The sequence below is a fragment of the Sycon ciliatum genome, chromosome 4 (genome assembly GCF_964019385.1).
Source record: "Sycon ciliatum chromosome 4, ocSycCili1.1, whole genome shotgun sequence".
Classification (NCBI taxonomy): Eukaryota; Metazoa; Porifera; class Calcarea; order Leucosolenida; family Sycettidae; genus Sycon; species Sycon ciliatum.
In genome coordinates, this window is record NC_088646.1 from 29876680 (window position 1) to 29890799 (window position 14120).

At 48.6% G+C, this 14120-nt stretch overlaps 2 protein-coding genes across 2 annotated transcripts in view; one reads left to right on the plus strand and one right to left on the minus strand.

Annotated features, from left to right (window-relative positions):
* The window catches only part of LOC135815522 (serine-protein kinase ATM-like), a 75199-nt gene extending 64640 nt beyond the window's left edge, over positions 1–10559 (minus strand). The window contains exons 1-17 of the mRNA XM_065328836.1: positions 10341–10559; positions 8671–8868; positions 7979–8024; positions 7463–7627; positions 6763–6934; positions 5945–6101; positions 5143–5247; positions 4919–4983; positions 4448–4508; positions 4153–4186; positions 3553–3622; positions 2980–3087; positions 2613–2674; positions 2172–2253; positions 1834–1894; positions 821–891; positions 249–545 (exon numbers count right to left, since the gene is read on the minus strand). Of these exons, the coding sequence (XP_065184908.1) occupies positions 249–545; positions 821–891; positions 1834–1894; positions 2172–2253; positions 2613–2674; positions 2980–3087; positions 3553–3622; positions 4153–4186; positions 4448–4508; positions 4919–4983; positions 5143–5247; positions 5945–6101; positions 6763–6934; positions 7463–7627; positions 7979–8024; positions 8671–8868; positions 10341–10415 (1829 nt within the window). The 5' untranslated portion in view covers positions 10416–10559. The remainder of the gene's footprint in view (positions 1–248; positions 546–820; positions 892–1833; positions 1895–2171; positions 2254–2612; positions 2675–2979; positions 3088–3552; positions 3623–4152; positions 4187–4447; positions 4509–4918; positions 4984–5142; positions 5248–5944; positions 6102–6762; positions 6935–7462; positions 7628–7978; positions 8025–8670; positions 8869–10340) is intronic.
* A 405-nt stretch (positions 10560–10964) lies between these two features.
* On the plus strand, positions 10965–13365 carry LOC135815524 (putative malate dehydrogenase 1B). The gene has a single exon (XM_065328838.1). The coding sequence runs from the start codon at positions 11188–11190 to the stop codon at positions 12688–12690; it is 1503 nt and encodes a 500-aa protein (XP_065184910.1). The 5' UTR covers positions 10965–11187; the 3' UTR covers positions 12691–13365.
* Positions 13366–14120: the final 755 nt, after the last annotated feature.

Below are 14120 nucleotides of genomic sequence, written 5' to 3' on the forward strand. Positions count from 1 at the left end.
ACACACACACACACACGCGCGCACACACACACACACACTGGTATGATCTGGTTGACTTCAGAGGCTGAATTCAGTGAATACAATAAAGAGGCATGCAGCAGCAGAGAGGACCTGGCAAGCATCAGCAGCAGCCACACAGTACACCATTGCAGGGCAGGGGTGCATCACTGTACATTGAAAGTACAACCTCAACTCTACAAGCACACACACACACATACAAGAACTAAGCTTGCTGCTGCCTCACTCACCTCCGTCCTTCACCCTTTGCCGCCGCCGTCACAGAGGCGATGACGCCGGACGGCGCAAACGTCGACGTCAGCACGTTCGTGTGCTGCATGCTGAGCGCGGACGTGCTGCCAAAGCTGCTGAGCAGCCACTGCACGAGGCGAAAGCGCAGCGGGTACGACGACTGTACGTCCTCGGCGCTGCCGGGCTCAGGCGGTTCACTGCCGCGCACACCGGCCAGGGCAAAGCCGCGCCGCAACTGCATATCGTCCGGCAGGTCGTAGTGCTGTAAGTAGCAAGCCAGGAAGTTGACTGCGTTCCTACATGTCCAGACGGTGCAAACAGAGAAGAATCCAGGTACAAGGGAAGTATTCATACAACATCCACAAGTAGAGATTTACGTAGTTGAAAGAAGACAAATTAACACCCGCAGAGAAATAACACTACACGCAGGTCAAGCTGAGAGCAGAGCGAATGACCAGTGCAGCCGTTGTGTCTAATTACAAGTAGACCGGAATACCCATCATGTCTAAATTCTCTAAATGCATGTTACTCAAAGCACTGCCTACATGATTGTATTCTATAGCAGACTTACGATGCTGGATAGCATCCACCCTCTGCGGAGAACACCTGCCATGGTTCATAGTCCGGCTCAACAAGTTTGTTCTGCCGACAACACAACAGCACACCGATAGCTCCAGTCAGAGTATTGCAAAGCACTGGTCGAGGTGCCGCGAGACCAGCACCAGTAAGTTAGCAAACACACCATGCCCATTGTAACCAAAATACAATGTTATACTTCAGTACAATATACGGGCACTCATGCACGAACAAAGCATCTGCAAAAAAAAGTGCACAGGGATGCATGCACTGCCCAGCAATAGACCGGGTTGGCATTTTACGCTTTACACTATTCGCGACGGTCACCTGATAACGGCGTGACTTGGGAATTCAAATTATTTACTGCTCTCACACAATGATCAGCAATGGACCAGGGTGCCCTGGAAGCGAGGAATATCATGCGGAAAAGCTTGATACACGTCACACTGCACTCACCTGATTTCGGCCAAAAGAGTATTAAATGCTCTTGATATCGCTTACCGTACTTTACCGGTTCTAAGTCGACCCCGGTTATAGGTCGACCCCCGTATCCGGAGGTCTCAATTCTGCGTTTTAAAGTTTTCACCCAACGAAGCACTACCAACCACGCCCTGCTACTACAGCTGTAACACATCAACAAATCATGTAAACATTCCTTATTGGAGGGTATAACGTCCCAATCCTTGAAAAAAGGCCAATAAACTGGCAAACATGTGTTCACATGGTGCACTCATGCATGCAGGGCAGGTCATTTTTTGTAAGATTCTGATAGTTCCCGGTTATAAGTTGAATCCCGGTTGTAAGTCGACCCCCACCCTTTCTCCTTCTATTTTCAGTCGTAAAAGGTCGACTTACAACCGGAAAAATATGGTATTAAATTTTAATAAGCGATATCAAGTTTACCGTATTTCATGTGGTATAAGTACCTTTTTTAACCAGTGTGAAAGCTAAGCTGCAAAACACATGCCTACTCATGCCTACACATTCAAGCTTTCACAATGGACCAACCTCGACCATGGCAGTCAGCAAAGAGAAGCACTGATCCTCAGCGTGATGCACGCTGATCGATCTGCAAGCACACGCACATGGGTTACAAGCAACAGCACATATCACGGACCAAGCATGCTTGTATTGCGCATGCTCCGTTTTGATTGTTGTTGCTTCACGTCAGAGGACAAAACAGTTTTTTCCCCTGACATTGAGTTTGAATGACTATCAACGAACGGACTGCAATGCCCTCCAACAGATCTGTGTATCCATCCACCATACAGAAAGGAAGGCATATCAAAGCAGAAGGAGTATACATCATTGGACAAACACTACCACTGCTTATCACGTCCACTAACCTCCACGCAGATGACCAAACTTTCTTCCACACATTGGTTTTCGCACCGCCCGTGGAAAGGCTCACCGTCTGCGATGGTTTGCCTATGCGCGCAAATACACCAACACCAGACAATGAAAAGAAAACACAGACTCCCCAGTGCATGCACATCATGATACGTGCCAAATTTAAAGTCAAGAATACTGAGTGTGATGCTGAATCGCATTGCAATATAGACCAAAAGCATACAGGTGTCAAAGGTCTTTGAGTGGTTTCAAGACAAAACACAGAGTAAGAGAGAGAGAGAGAGAGAGAGAGAGAGAGAGAGAGAGCGAGAGAGAGAGAGAGAGAGAGAGAGAGAGACGTGCTCCGCACTGGTATACCAGCGTACGGGCAAAACAACTCTCTCTTTCTCTCTCTCTCTCTCTCTCTCTCTCTCTCTCTCTCTTTCAAAACAACTCACATTTTTTGGCGATGGGGACCAGCGCTGTCAGGCATTTTACAGTCCACACCAATGGATCCAGTCTACAAAAAGCAAAACAAAACAACAAAGTAACACACTAGTTGACAAACACATGGAACAGTATCCCCCGCCATCTCCCTTCCAAAACACTCATCATACAATATAAATCACATCACAGCCTTCCGCTGGCACATGAAGTCAGTCAGCTACCGTAGCGTATGCACCCGCTTCACATACTGCTAGCAATAAGAACTCAGATGGTGAGCCAAGGAAAAATTGTAGCATGGAAACATCTGGTTTAGTTGGCGGACTCGACCGCATAACCTGTGCCCACATTCTCCTGTGGTACTACTAGCAATGCACATACTTTTTGGTGTCGGTCTGCAGCTGATGAAGATGCTCCAAGGTTGGGATGACATCCTCGTCTGGCATTGAGCCAGGGTGTGTCTCCAGTAAGGTGGTGGCGATTTGCAACCTGCACACGGAGGCATGACAGAGCATACACAATGGCACACAGGTCCTCTACTGGTTTGGTATCATTCACGAGAAGGGTATTTCCCCTTCTTGCCCAGGATACGGCGCACCTGCAGCATGGGTTGATGGATTGCGCCGCCCAGAGGTACGGCAAGTGTGGGACCTGTTCTGGTAGTACCCCTTCTTCCTCCCCCCCCCCCCCCCTCATACATACACACACATACACACACATACACACACACACACACACACACACACACACACACACACACACACACACATACATTGTGTCGACATACAGACTCGAGGCACTTTGTAGTTCCTTTGGCAGTGCAGTGTGTGGAGGGGATGATTTTCCAGTAAAATACCAGCAAGCAAGAGGTGAGTAGCATGCAGAACACAGCCAATACTCAACTAGTCCCCAATTGGCAAACATCAGTCAGTGACTACGGGAACGTATACTTACCATGGAACGGCATTGACGGACATCATCTCGCAAAGTGACTGCCAGTTTGCAGGGGGCCCGACGAGACTGGCTGCAACAAGACCAGGCGCCGACCACACATGCACCATACACAATGTGTTACGCAACAAGTCGATTCACAACTATCTGGCAGCTTCGGCATTCATACAGCTCTCGAGGAGAGCAGAAATAATTTGAGTATAAATTTGAGTACGCACTAGAACACAGAGATCAAAGAAGTACATGTACACATGAGGCTGCGACGGCATCCACTCACTGTAATCATTACATCACATCATGTGAGTGCTCTACCCAGCATATGTACCAATATCAGCAGAACAGAGTACAACAACACGCCTGTCACAATGGAAACCGGAAACTTGCGGAAAGTTTAACATTTTTGTAATTCTGGCATGACGACGTGCAGAAAGTTTAACGATGGCTACCTGGCTACCCATCTGTATGCGCATCTTTATTCTTTACACAGACATTTCAAACCGGGTTCGCGATAACGTTTCTTCAAATAATGAAAAAATTGGTCGTTAAAACGTTCGACTTTGTAACTCGTTAGACTTTCTGCTTTTACAGTATGCAGGCACTCACCTTGACTTCGGCCATGTCTCTCCTGCAGAAACATCTATACAAGTAAGGCATGAACACACGCGCACAAAAATCGCACACGTACACATATACACATGTGTATGTACGCACGAACACACGCACACACACACGCACACACACACGCACACACACACACACACAAGTCACTAGGAGTCAAGCTGCTCGCTGAGGCAAAGAGCTGGAAACTATTCGTAACCAGTCGAGAATCCCCAACACACACACACACACACACACACACACACACACACACACGCATGCACACACACACATCAATCACCTGATGGAAGACATCTACGAACAGGATGATGAAGAGCGGCTTCTGACCAGTATCCTTCTTCCTACAAAGCCAGAGGAGCACATAAAGACGGCTAGGTTAAATTAAGCATCAGGTACTAGAAACACAATCAACCAATACACCAGTAGCAATGTTTGTGACATGCATACCACATACATGTATGGTGTAAACAAGGCTTCAGTCTAGAGTGGAACCTGTGCATTCAACATGCCCTACAAGTATTAATTTGTCGATATAACCAGGCAAACAAGTCAGTGTTTCACGTGAGGAGTAGTGTTTCCCTCCAGTTCTGCAGCTGTATTTCTTCCATATCGTGCTGCCCAGCATCAATGCTATAATGTCGGCCATCACAGTAATCTGTGTGTCAGCGCGCGCATGCACACACGCGCACACACACACACACACACACACACACACACACACACACACACACTACAGAACATGGACACTCACTTCAGACGGCGGTTTTCACTCTCCAGCTCTGACAGCAGCCAGGCATACAGGCTAGCCAGGTTTTTCTGCATGCAACAACACGGGCGACAAGAAGCAGAAGAAGAAAAGACACTCGCTTACACTCTACCAGTCTTGTAAACAGAAGACGAACTACTGAGGCAACTTGCCAACTTTCTAGACACAAGCGGATGGGTAACGTGAAACATAGTCACAAGTCGCCTTACCCGCCACATTCGTTCGTTTGCCGCCCAGCCACCGCTGTCCTCGCGGAAGCAGCCCTGCGGATGATGAGCACGGAGCTGGATCACCAGGAAGCGTAGAAGCGGGTCCTGTCCAACAACAACATGAAAAGAAGAAGAAAAAAGACAATAATGAAAAGCAAGCAGTTAAATGTGGGCATGTGAAATTGTAACAAAGGTGCTGTGACTAACAATATGCAATGTATGACAGGCGGGCTAGTAGTGTGAGAGCATGGTGGACATGTTGCATGTGTAACTAGGGGGGGGGGAGCAAAACATACAATTACTGTGCTGTGCTATATTCAAAAGTGCGAGTGCTATGAGATTTGTGATGTACTCCGCAGTCAAACCAACCTGATCATGACTTTCAACTTGCAGTATACTTCGAAGTACAATGTTCCGATTTTCTTTTTCTTGACATAATATATTATCAAAATTCAAGTATAATATATTATAAGTATAATATATTATGCTTTCTGAATGCATGAGTCTGGTCTGTGCCTGTGAACGTATGCAGGTTTTTAAGATATTGAAGTGATGGGAATTACGAGCGAAACAAAGCCATGCTAAACCAATACAGATCACAAGCCAATGTCACAGCACTCACACCTCTACAGAGCTCACACAGTTATTGTTTGCTTGCTCTGCCCCCCTCCCCCCTCCTGCTAGAGAAATAATTGTCCCAGCAATGAGAAGGTGAAGAGAGGTTCACATCAGTACACCCCGACTGACATGCTACATCATTCACAATGGACACACGCAAGCATCAGTTGCGTTGCTCCCTCACCCGCAGTGTCGGCGCAGGCTTTTTCAGCAGCTTGAGGACCTCGCTCCACGCGCTCTCCCCAAGCCGGCATAGGTAGCCCCGGACGTTCATCGAGGACGTCACAGCCAGGATGTTGAACGCGGAGAGGACATCGCCGAGAATGCCCGTTTGATCGCTCCTGCACGCATGAAGACATAGGCATGCAGGTATTGGAACACGGACTGTCAGCACATATCACCATTTGCAGCAGCATTTTTTAAAATATGCTGAGAAGGCATCTGCACGCACTGCAGCCGTTGCATTTCCTCGTACACGAGGGCTAGTGTCACCCTGGTTACTCATCATGAATGGGCCCGTTTGCCCCGTACATGCAACTCATGGTTACACGGTTACCATGGCTACGTTGTTACACACCAGTACTGGGGGGGGGGGGGGGGGATAGACAGAGAGAGAACACATGTCACGCAAGATCCTTACTGGGCTACGAGTTCCTACAGTACAATAGCCCTTGGCGGATAATGCCAGCAGAAAAATTGGCATAATTCGGTACTTTTTCTGGTATGTTTCATGCATGTTTGGTATGTGGGTAAAGAAATGGAGCAGAATTCAAGGAAGTGCCTGCCATAACTTCATAAGGCTTGTATGGTTCTGCCAATTCCACTGGTTTTCAAGCAGAATCTGCCAATTCCACTGGTTTTCAAGCAGAATCTGCCAATTTCACTGGTTTTCGAGCAGAATCTCCCATTTTTCGAGCACTACCCGCCAAGGGCTGCAGTACATTGGACGACCCACAACAACGACGACGACGACAAGAAGCGGTGCATGTGCAAAGCACTTACGCCGACTTCAGCATGGTGTCGAAGAAGGGCATGACGGTCTTGATGATCCTGATGTTATGGCCGCACTGGACGGACGCATGCTCGATGAGAAGATGCAAAAGGCGGGCCAGCACGTTCCTGTCAAAGTGCGGCGAGCGGTCCGATAGAAACCCGGTCACCCTTTCGAGAAGATCTATTGGCGAACAAAATAGCAACAACACATGCAAGCATATGAGCAGCGGGAAAGACTCCAACATACACTGAATACCGTATTTTCCGGAGTATAAGCCGCCCTTTAAACACCAGTATTTCACCCAGAAAAAGTCAGTGCTGCGGCTTACACTACCATGATGACAAATAGAGTAGATGTGTATATTTTGTGACCAAAAATCTGGGTGCGGCTTATACTCCGGAAAGTATGGTATGTGCGCTGACAGGAAAATTGGATGCAGCACAATTCGTACTGCCGTGGAGTTCGATGTTGGATGTTGGATGCAACACCACTGTGGAGTGTCATCACCACCCCCACCACGGGCTGACGATCACACAATAAGACAACAAATGTGCTCACGTTCTATGGTTTGGGTCTCGTCATACTATTCGCTGGCTGGTTTTGCTTCTTTTGATCCGGGCAATACTTCCCCACAGTACTCAGCAACCTGTTTACCATGGACTACAGTGTAGTGGGTATATGCCACTGTTCAAATACAACATGACTTACCGCACCACATAGCTGTGGTGACCTCGCAGTGATAACGCCGCACTGGTAACAGGTCTCGCAGCAACACCGCCGCGTAGTCGGCGCCGAACGCGGCACAGAGGTTGTCATCCTTGAAGATGGTCAGGACGTGATGGAAGACCTCTTTGCAATTCAGCCGCGGACCATCTAGGGCAAGTGCGCACACACACGCGCACACACGCACACACACACACACACACACACACACACACACACACACACACACAAGCACGCACACCCGACACACATATCACAGAAAGCGGTACCCTTATAACAGGATTTTCCTGAGCGAAATGTTTGATTGTACTTGCCCAACAATCCATACATTACCAGACACTATAGGACACACAGGACATACTGCTAGTTCAAGAAAATCCCAAAAAGAACATATCATTTTGACCTGAAATCCCCCAAAAGTTACTCTGTGAATTCTGAATATTTAGGCAGCATACCATTCTAGAACTAAACACTTTGGTTTCAGGAACAAGTAAGACTTACTGCGGTCTGCCTTGCGCACGACCTGCTTGAACAGCTTTACCGCATCCTACCATGGCATGCACACAAGCAAATGCATAACAGATACAGATACAGACACAGATACGCGCACAGATACACGTACACAGATAGATAGACACACACACACACACACACACACACACACACACACACATCAAAATTCATGCTTTCTGCCAGTGTGTGTGTGTGTGCGTTTGTGTGTGTGTGTGTGTGGGTGGGTGTGGGTGGGTGTAGGGATTCACTGGCCAGAAAAAGTCACTTCATAGCTGTGTGGTGTAGACCAGGCTGAATAGTGGCGGTCAATTCTTCAGCCTTGCAAGCTGTGAAACGGTGCAATCCCAGCACAAGTTGCTATGGCTTCTGCTGTAGCATCACTATCATCGCCTCCGGCGATGGGCGTCAATTGGTCAAATGGTGTGGCGTGTGTGTGCGTACGTGTGTGTGAATAAACCACAGATTGTACAGGAGCATTTTTTCCACCAGGCACTCAGATAGACCAGTACAGCCAGATGACGTAGATGAGGAATTTTGATGAAAGCCTGCCCAGCTGAGTTCCACACTCCCTCAGAAAGGGGGATTACGTATTCTGGACCATCTTAAAACTAAGTGACAGTGACTCATGAGCCCCCACCCCCCCCCCTCCTCCCCCCCCCCCCTCCAGTGGCAGCACGTACATATCGCTTTGCATTCCTTCCAGCAGTGCTGGGACGACCTCGTGACGTTGTCGGCTCGGCCTCCTTCAGGACAAACTTGCGCACACGAGCCAGCAAGCGGTCCCAAGTAAGCTCTCCTCCGCCACTACTCCCATCGCTCTCCAAACTGGATTGCACATCTGAGCGGTCGAGTAACTCATACACACGCTGGGCAGCCGCCTGCAAAGAGACAAAGGCAAAGACACACAGCCATCATTGCATAAGCAAACGGTGCACATCCTGTCGCCACATATTCAACTCTCGACCAAGGTGTTCATTCTGTAGCTGGGTCAGTCGGGCAAGAAAAGTGGGGTGAGTGGTCGGGGCAGAGGGTAAGTCCCTGGGTTAGAAGTTGAGTACAGCAAAACCTGTCTAAGACGACCGCTCAAGGGACCTTCAAAACGTGGTCTTTGTTGCCAGTTGGTCTCCTTATCCAGGGTCATTTGACAGGCAAGAGCATCTCTTGGTCCTGGTTGCAGTGGTCTTCCGGGGCAGGTGGTCGCTTTATCCGAGCGGTTGCCTAGACAGGTTTTACTGTGCATGTTACATTGTAACGTGACAACAACTGCTATGTGTGGCAGCCACAGTACATGCATTTTCCATCAACTACCACAGTTTTCAGGGTCAAAGCCATACTGGAATGGCGCCGTTAGATTACAACAGGTAGAGTTCTAGTTCCGAAGCCACATCAATTGTCACTTCAGGTAGAGATTCTACGCCGTGACATGCTGCTTCTGCATGCATAGCACTGGCTTTCGGCTGTGAATGTAAAAAGCCCCCAGGGGTACGTAGGCACACCAACATATCAGTACAATCATACCTCGGTTATCCGGACCCGACGTTACGGGCACTTCTGTTTACCGGGCACCCTTTGGGCAACTTTCAGTGGAAATATTACTAGTCTTTTGTCACTTTTTGTGTAAATAGTGACGTCACATGCCATATCTACGGCATTTCCCCATCAAAATGTATGTAACTAGGAGTTTACGGACATTTCAAAGTTACTGGCAGGGTCCGGTCCCGAACCGCTCGGATAAACGAGGTATGAGTGTACGTGGAATATGACATGCGGACTCGAACAACATAAGTCTGCACACCTTCTCACAAAGACCGGATCATACTTGTACTCTGGAGTGGTGTGGCCAATTCATCATACTGTGAAGCGCATGCTGCTGGGCCCCTTGACAAGGGGGCAGGGGACGTGTGACCAAATGGCAGTGCTACCAAGGATCAAGGTGTGCATGTGCAGAGAGGGAATGCCTGTGATGACCCTGTTGTGTATGATGCACTGCATGCATAATTGCTCAGACCGCTGATCAACGGTTAATTAATATTTACGTGTAACAAAGCTGAGAGAAGGGAGGAAAATTTAATGTCCATTGCTACCCCGAGTTTCATGATTATACGATCAAACATTGCTAAATAAAATTAGCCTATATTTTGCCTTCAGTTCTGAACTCGCACTAACACACACATACACACACACACACACACACACACACACACACACGCACGCGCACACACACAAACACACACTGTCTGAAATTTTTACACGCACACACACACACGCACACACACGCGCGCACACTGTCTGAAAATTTGAAATAAGGTGATATGAGAAAAGTTGGGATTTCAAGACTGTGGCTCCTTACTCTTCTTTCATTCACTTTGCCAGATTCCAATCGTATGCAATTGGTCTTGAAATCAAGCACGGCTTCACTCTCCATTCTACTGCCCGGCAACTCGCATCGTTACTTCAGCCTCGTGGCATCAAGCTCTAACTAATTACTTTGACGCACTTGATATCTTCCACATGAATCCCATGGCTTGATCCAATGATTATGATTGTGCTTTCCAAAGTCTCCTTTCGAATTTCCCACATGCAAATCCGAGATTTGACTTTTTGTTTCGAGGATTATCTCGCGCCAAATGAAAAGAACCCGATTTATTCGCATAATTTCCACAACACACTCAGAGCTAGCTAGCTAGCAGGGAGTCGTAAAATACCCGGTATTTTACGACTCCCTGCTAGCTAGCTAGCTAGCGAGTAGCGTGATCGTGTTGCTAGGGCTGCAGCGGCTAGCGACGAGAAAGTAACTACCATGGTAGTTAGCTGCAAACGCATCCTGCGAAAAGCACAGCCGCTGGATCAGTCGAGTCTGTGTAGACGACCTATGCCTATGGCTAGCTAGCTATGCAGGCTATGGCCTAGCCGAGAGCGGGAAGATCTTTGCGTTGACTTGAAAAGAAAAATGCCTATTACTTATTAGCTTGCATCTCCAACCACTAGGCGGTGACCAAAGATCACCAGACTTCATACCGGTGTGAATGGACATGACCGTCGATTGTAATGCTTCAGTCTTGTATTGTTGGACGGTCCGACCTGATCGACACATTGGCCAGCTGTTATGAATGCATGCGTCCAATCTGCCTTGTGCCGGACCCGGCGATATTATTATTATTGAACGAGTGAAATAGGACTTCAAAGGATCAGGCCAAATGGAGACGTGCGTGAGATTCTTGCTGGTGGGAATCGCAGAGCGGGTGGAGTTCCAACAGGTCGAGGCATTCATGACACGCCTGGAAAGCCTGCCGGACTTCAGCAAGCGGGTCGAGGCCGTCCCGGCGGACCAGTGGAGCGACTGGCTGACGGAGAAGATCGGAAAGGAGAGGTGGCAGCACCACAAGTATGAAGGCGATCTGTTGGTCGTGCGTGAGGTGGCACTGCGTGGCGGTGACTGTCTGTTTGTAGGTGGTGCTAGGGAGTTTTACATGTACGCTAAGCGCTATTACGAGGCAGTGCCAACGTGCACCGTGGAACATGCCCAGTTCCTAGTCGAAGAGCATGTAGAGAATGCCAAGCGCATCGCGCAGCTCAAGCAGGAGCTCGCCGACAGCAAGCCAACGCCAATCGTGGTATGCGTGACGGACCCGACGTCGGACATAGCGCAAGGTGTGCTGGCCAACTTACTGAGCGATGGCATGTTCCCACCTGGCAAGCACTTTGCCTTGAACCTTCTCGTTGACAAGTTGGATGGCATGGAGGCGGTGACGCAGGATGTGGAAGACTGTGCGTTGGCCAATCTTCAGTCCATCAACGTCACCACAAACCTTGGCGAGGCGTTTGGAAATGCCGACGTCGTAATTGTGTGCGAGCAGCCGAGCGCACCCTGTACAACCCAGGATGGCGAGGTGTTTACACTGAAGGATTCTCTGAGTGAGCACCGAGAACTACTAGTCCACTTTGCCGAGGCTATGTGCAAGGTGGGCAAGGAAAGGCTGCGTGTGGTCGTCACAGGCCCACATGGCAACATCGGCACGTCGTCAATACATCAAGTGTTCCGTTCGCGCCAGCATGCCGGCAGCGACCGGCGGGTGACATCGCAGGCCAGCCTTTGTGAGCGCTACGCCAAGATGTTGATCGCAAAGGCAGTGGGCACCAGAGCGGTGAACATCACCAACGTTGTCGCCTGGGGTAAGCTGAACCGCCCCTGCTTGATATCAGCTTCTAGTCTTACCAGAGTGCATCGGCATGGTGGCGCCATCTACGGCGGACCGGATGGCTACACGCGCCCACTGCACGAAGTACTCCACAACAAGAGTTTCCTGGCACGTGACCTGCAGCAGAAGGTGCGCGAGCATGCACTGACGGACGGTGGCGTGAATGCGGTGGGCAAGGCGGTCGCCGATGTCGTCCAGCCGTACTTCTGGTGGCCGTCAGCACCGCCAGTGGTCTTTAAAAACCAGTTTACGACCGTAGGTCTTGCCGATGTCAGCTGTCTGAATCTTGACATACCCGAAGGCATCACTTTCGCCTGTCCTGCACGCTTTGATATGGCGATCGGCGCTTGGGTTGCAGTTCCTGATCTGCCGATTTCACCCGACGAGCATGCAGCAATTTCGAAAGGAGTGATAAAATTGTCCGAGTACTTCAGCAAGTGTGGCTTAGGTGGTTCTGAAACTTCTGATCCTAGCAAATCTGATGAGAACACGGAATCGTAATCGAGTTAGCTTTGGAAGCCTTGAAAATTCCCTGGATATCACTCAAGTTCTCCTGCAGGGTGTTATAATTGGTAAGCTTCCAGTTGCAAGGAAGTCCGACTGGTACATGTACGGTAGCAGTACTAAGCTGTGCACATTTTCACCGTGCGCCATTCTGCCTTCAAAGTGCATGACCGTGTTGCGTTCGTCAGTTTGAGTGTTGATCGGAAAATGTAACGTTGCTGAGACCAAAGTGCGGTGTCGTGCATTTCACATTGTGTGTGAGAGAGAGAGAGAGAGAGAGAGAGAGAGAGAGAGAGAGAGAGAGAGAGAGAGAGAGAGAGAGAGAAAGAGAGAGAGAGAGAGAGAGAGAGAGAGAGAGAGAGAGATAACTGTTAGCCTAGTGCTCTACAACAATAATTCCAAAAGGAACTGTGACGCATCCACATCCTTTTTTGCACTTGACAAAAGCTGTATAGGAATTTGATTGGGACATCATGGACTTAATTCGCCCTCGTTGTGTTGAACTCTTGATCTGTCGAACGCTTTCTTCTGTTTGCTGTTTTGCTACATGTTGCATACTGTATTGAGTCTATTGAGCATGCTGCTGTAAGATGTATGCTCATCATGACATGTGAAGTTGATGTGTACATGCAAAAATCAGTCAAGCATCTGTTATACTGTATCGGAATTACAGTGGCAGACGTCCTTTTTTTTTGTGCGGCTGGGGAAGGACTGATGAAGCCTTGAAAGGGTGCCACACTTTATTAAACGAAGCCAACACTATAGGGCTTGAAAGTGCTACGTCACAGCATAGCAACAATTTCAAAAATTCAAAAACTGGATCCACTTGGATCCAGTTTTTGTATGGATCCAAGCACATTTCAAGCGGTCTTACCCACAGCATGGTGATGTAGCCAGTGAAACTGACTGATTTGGCTACTGGGGGCGGGGTTACAACTGGTGGCGAAATAAAAGTCACACCTGCATGCGACATGAGTGGGTTGCTATGCACCCACATACTTAGGCAATAGCAAAGTCACACCTTAGTGGATCCAAAAATAGAAATCTGATGTCAACTTACTTACTCCCTGGCCGTTTTGACGTCATCACTTTCAAGCCCTATAACCAGACAACTGAAGGGTACACAACAACTGATAATGATGTCATGCTACTGTGCCTACACTCTAAGTGTCTGCAATGAATCTACTCAGACAGACGTTCCACCGGTCGGCAAGGGTACCGGATCGATAAACTGTGTACTACTGTGTATTTTAAAGCAATATCTGACTGTCAATGTACTACGATCAAGCCGTCAGTCATACCACTGATTTGTGCCGATCGGTGAGTGGATTATATAAACCATGACATGACATTGATTTAGAAGCCAGGCTGTCGGCATGGGATCACTGAAACCTGCCATGTCCGAGCACAACAATATACATATGCCC

Bases quoted from the DNA above. Each gene is read 5' to 3' on its own strand.
- LOC135815524 (XM_065328838.1), top strand. From the start codon at position 11,188: ATGGAGACGTGCGTGAGATTCTTGCTGGTGGGAATCGCAGAGCGGGTG.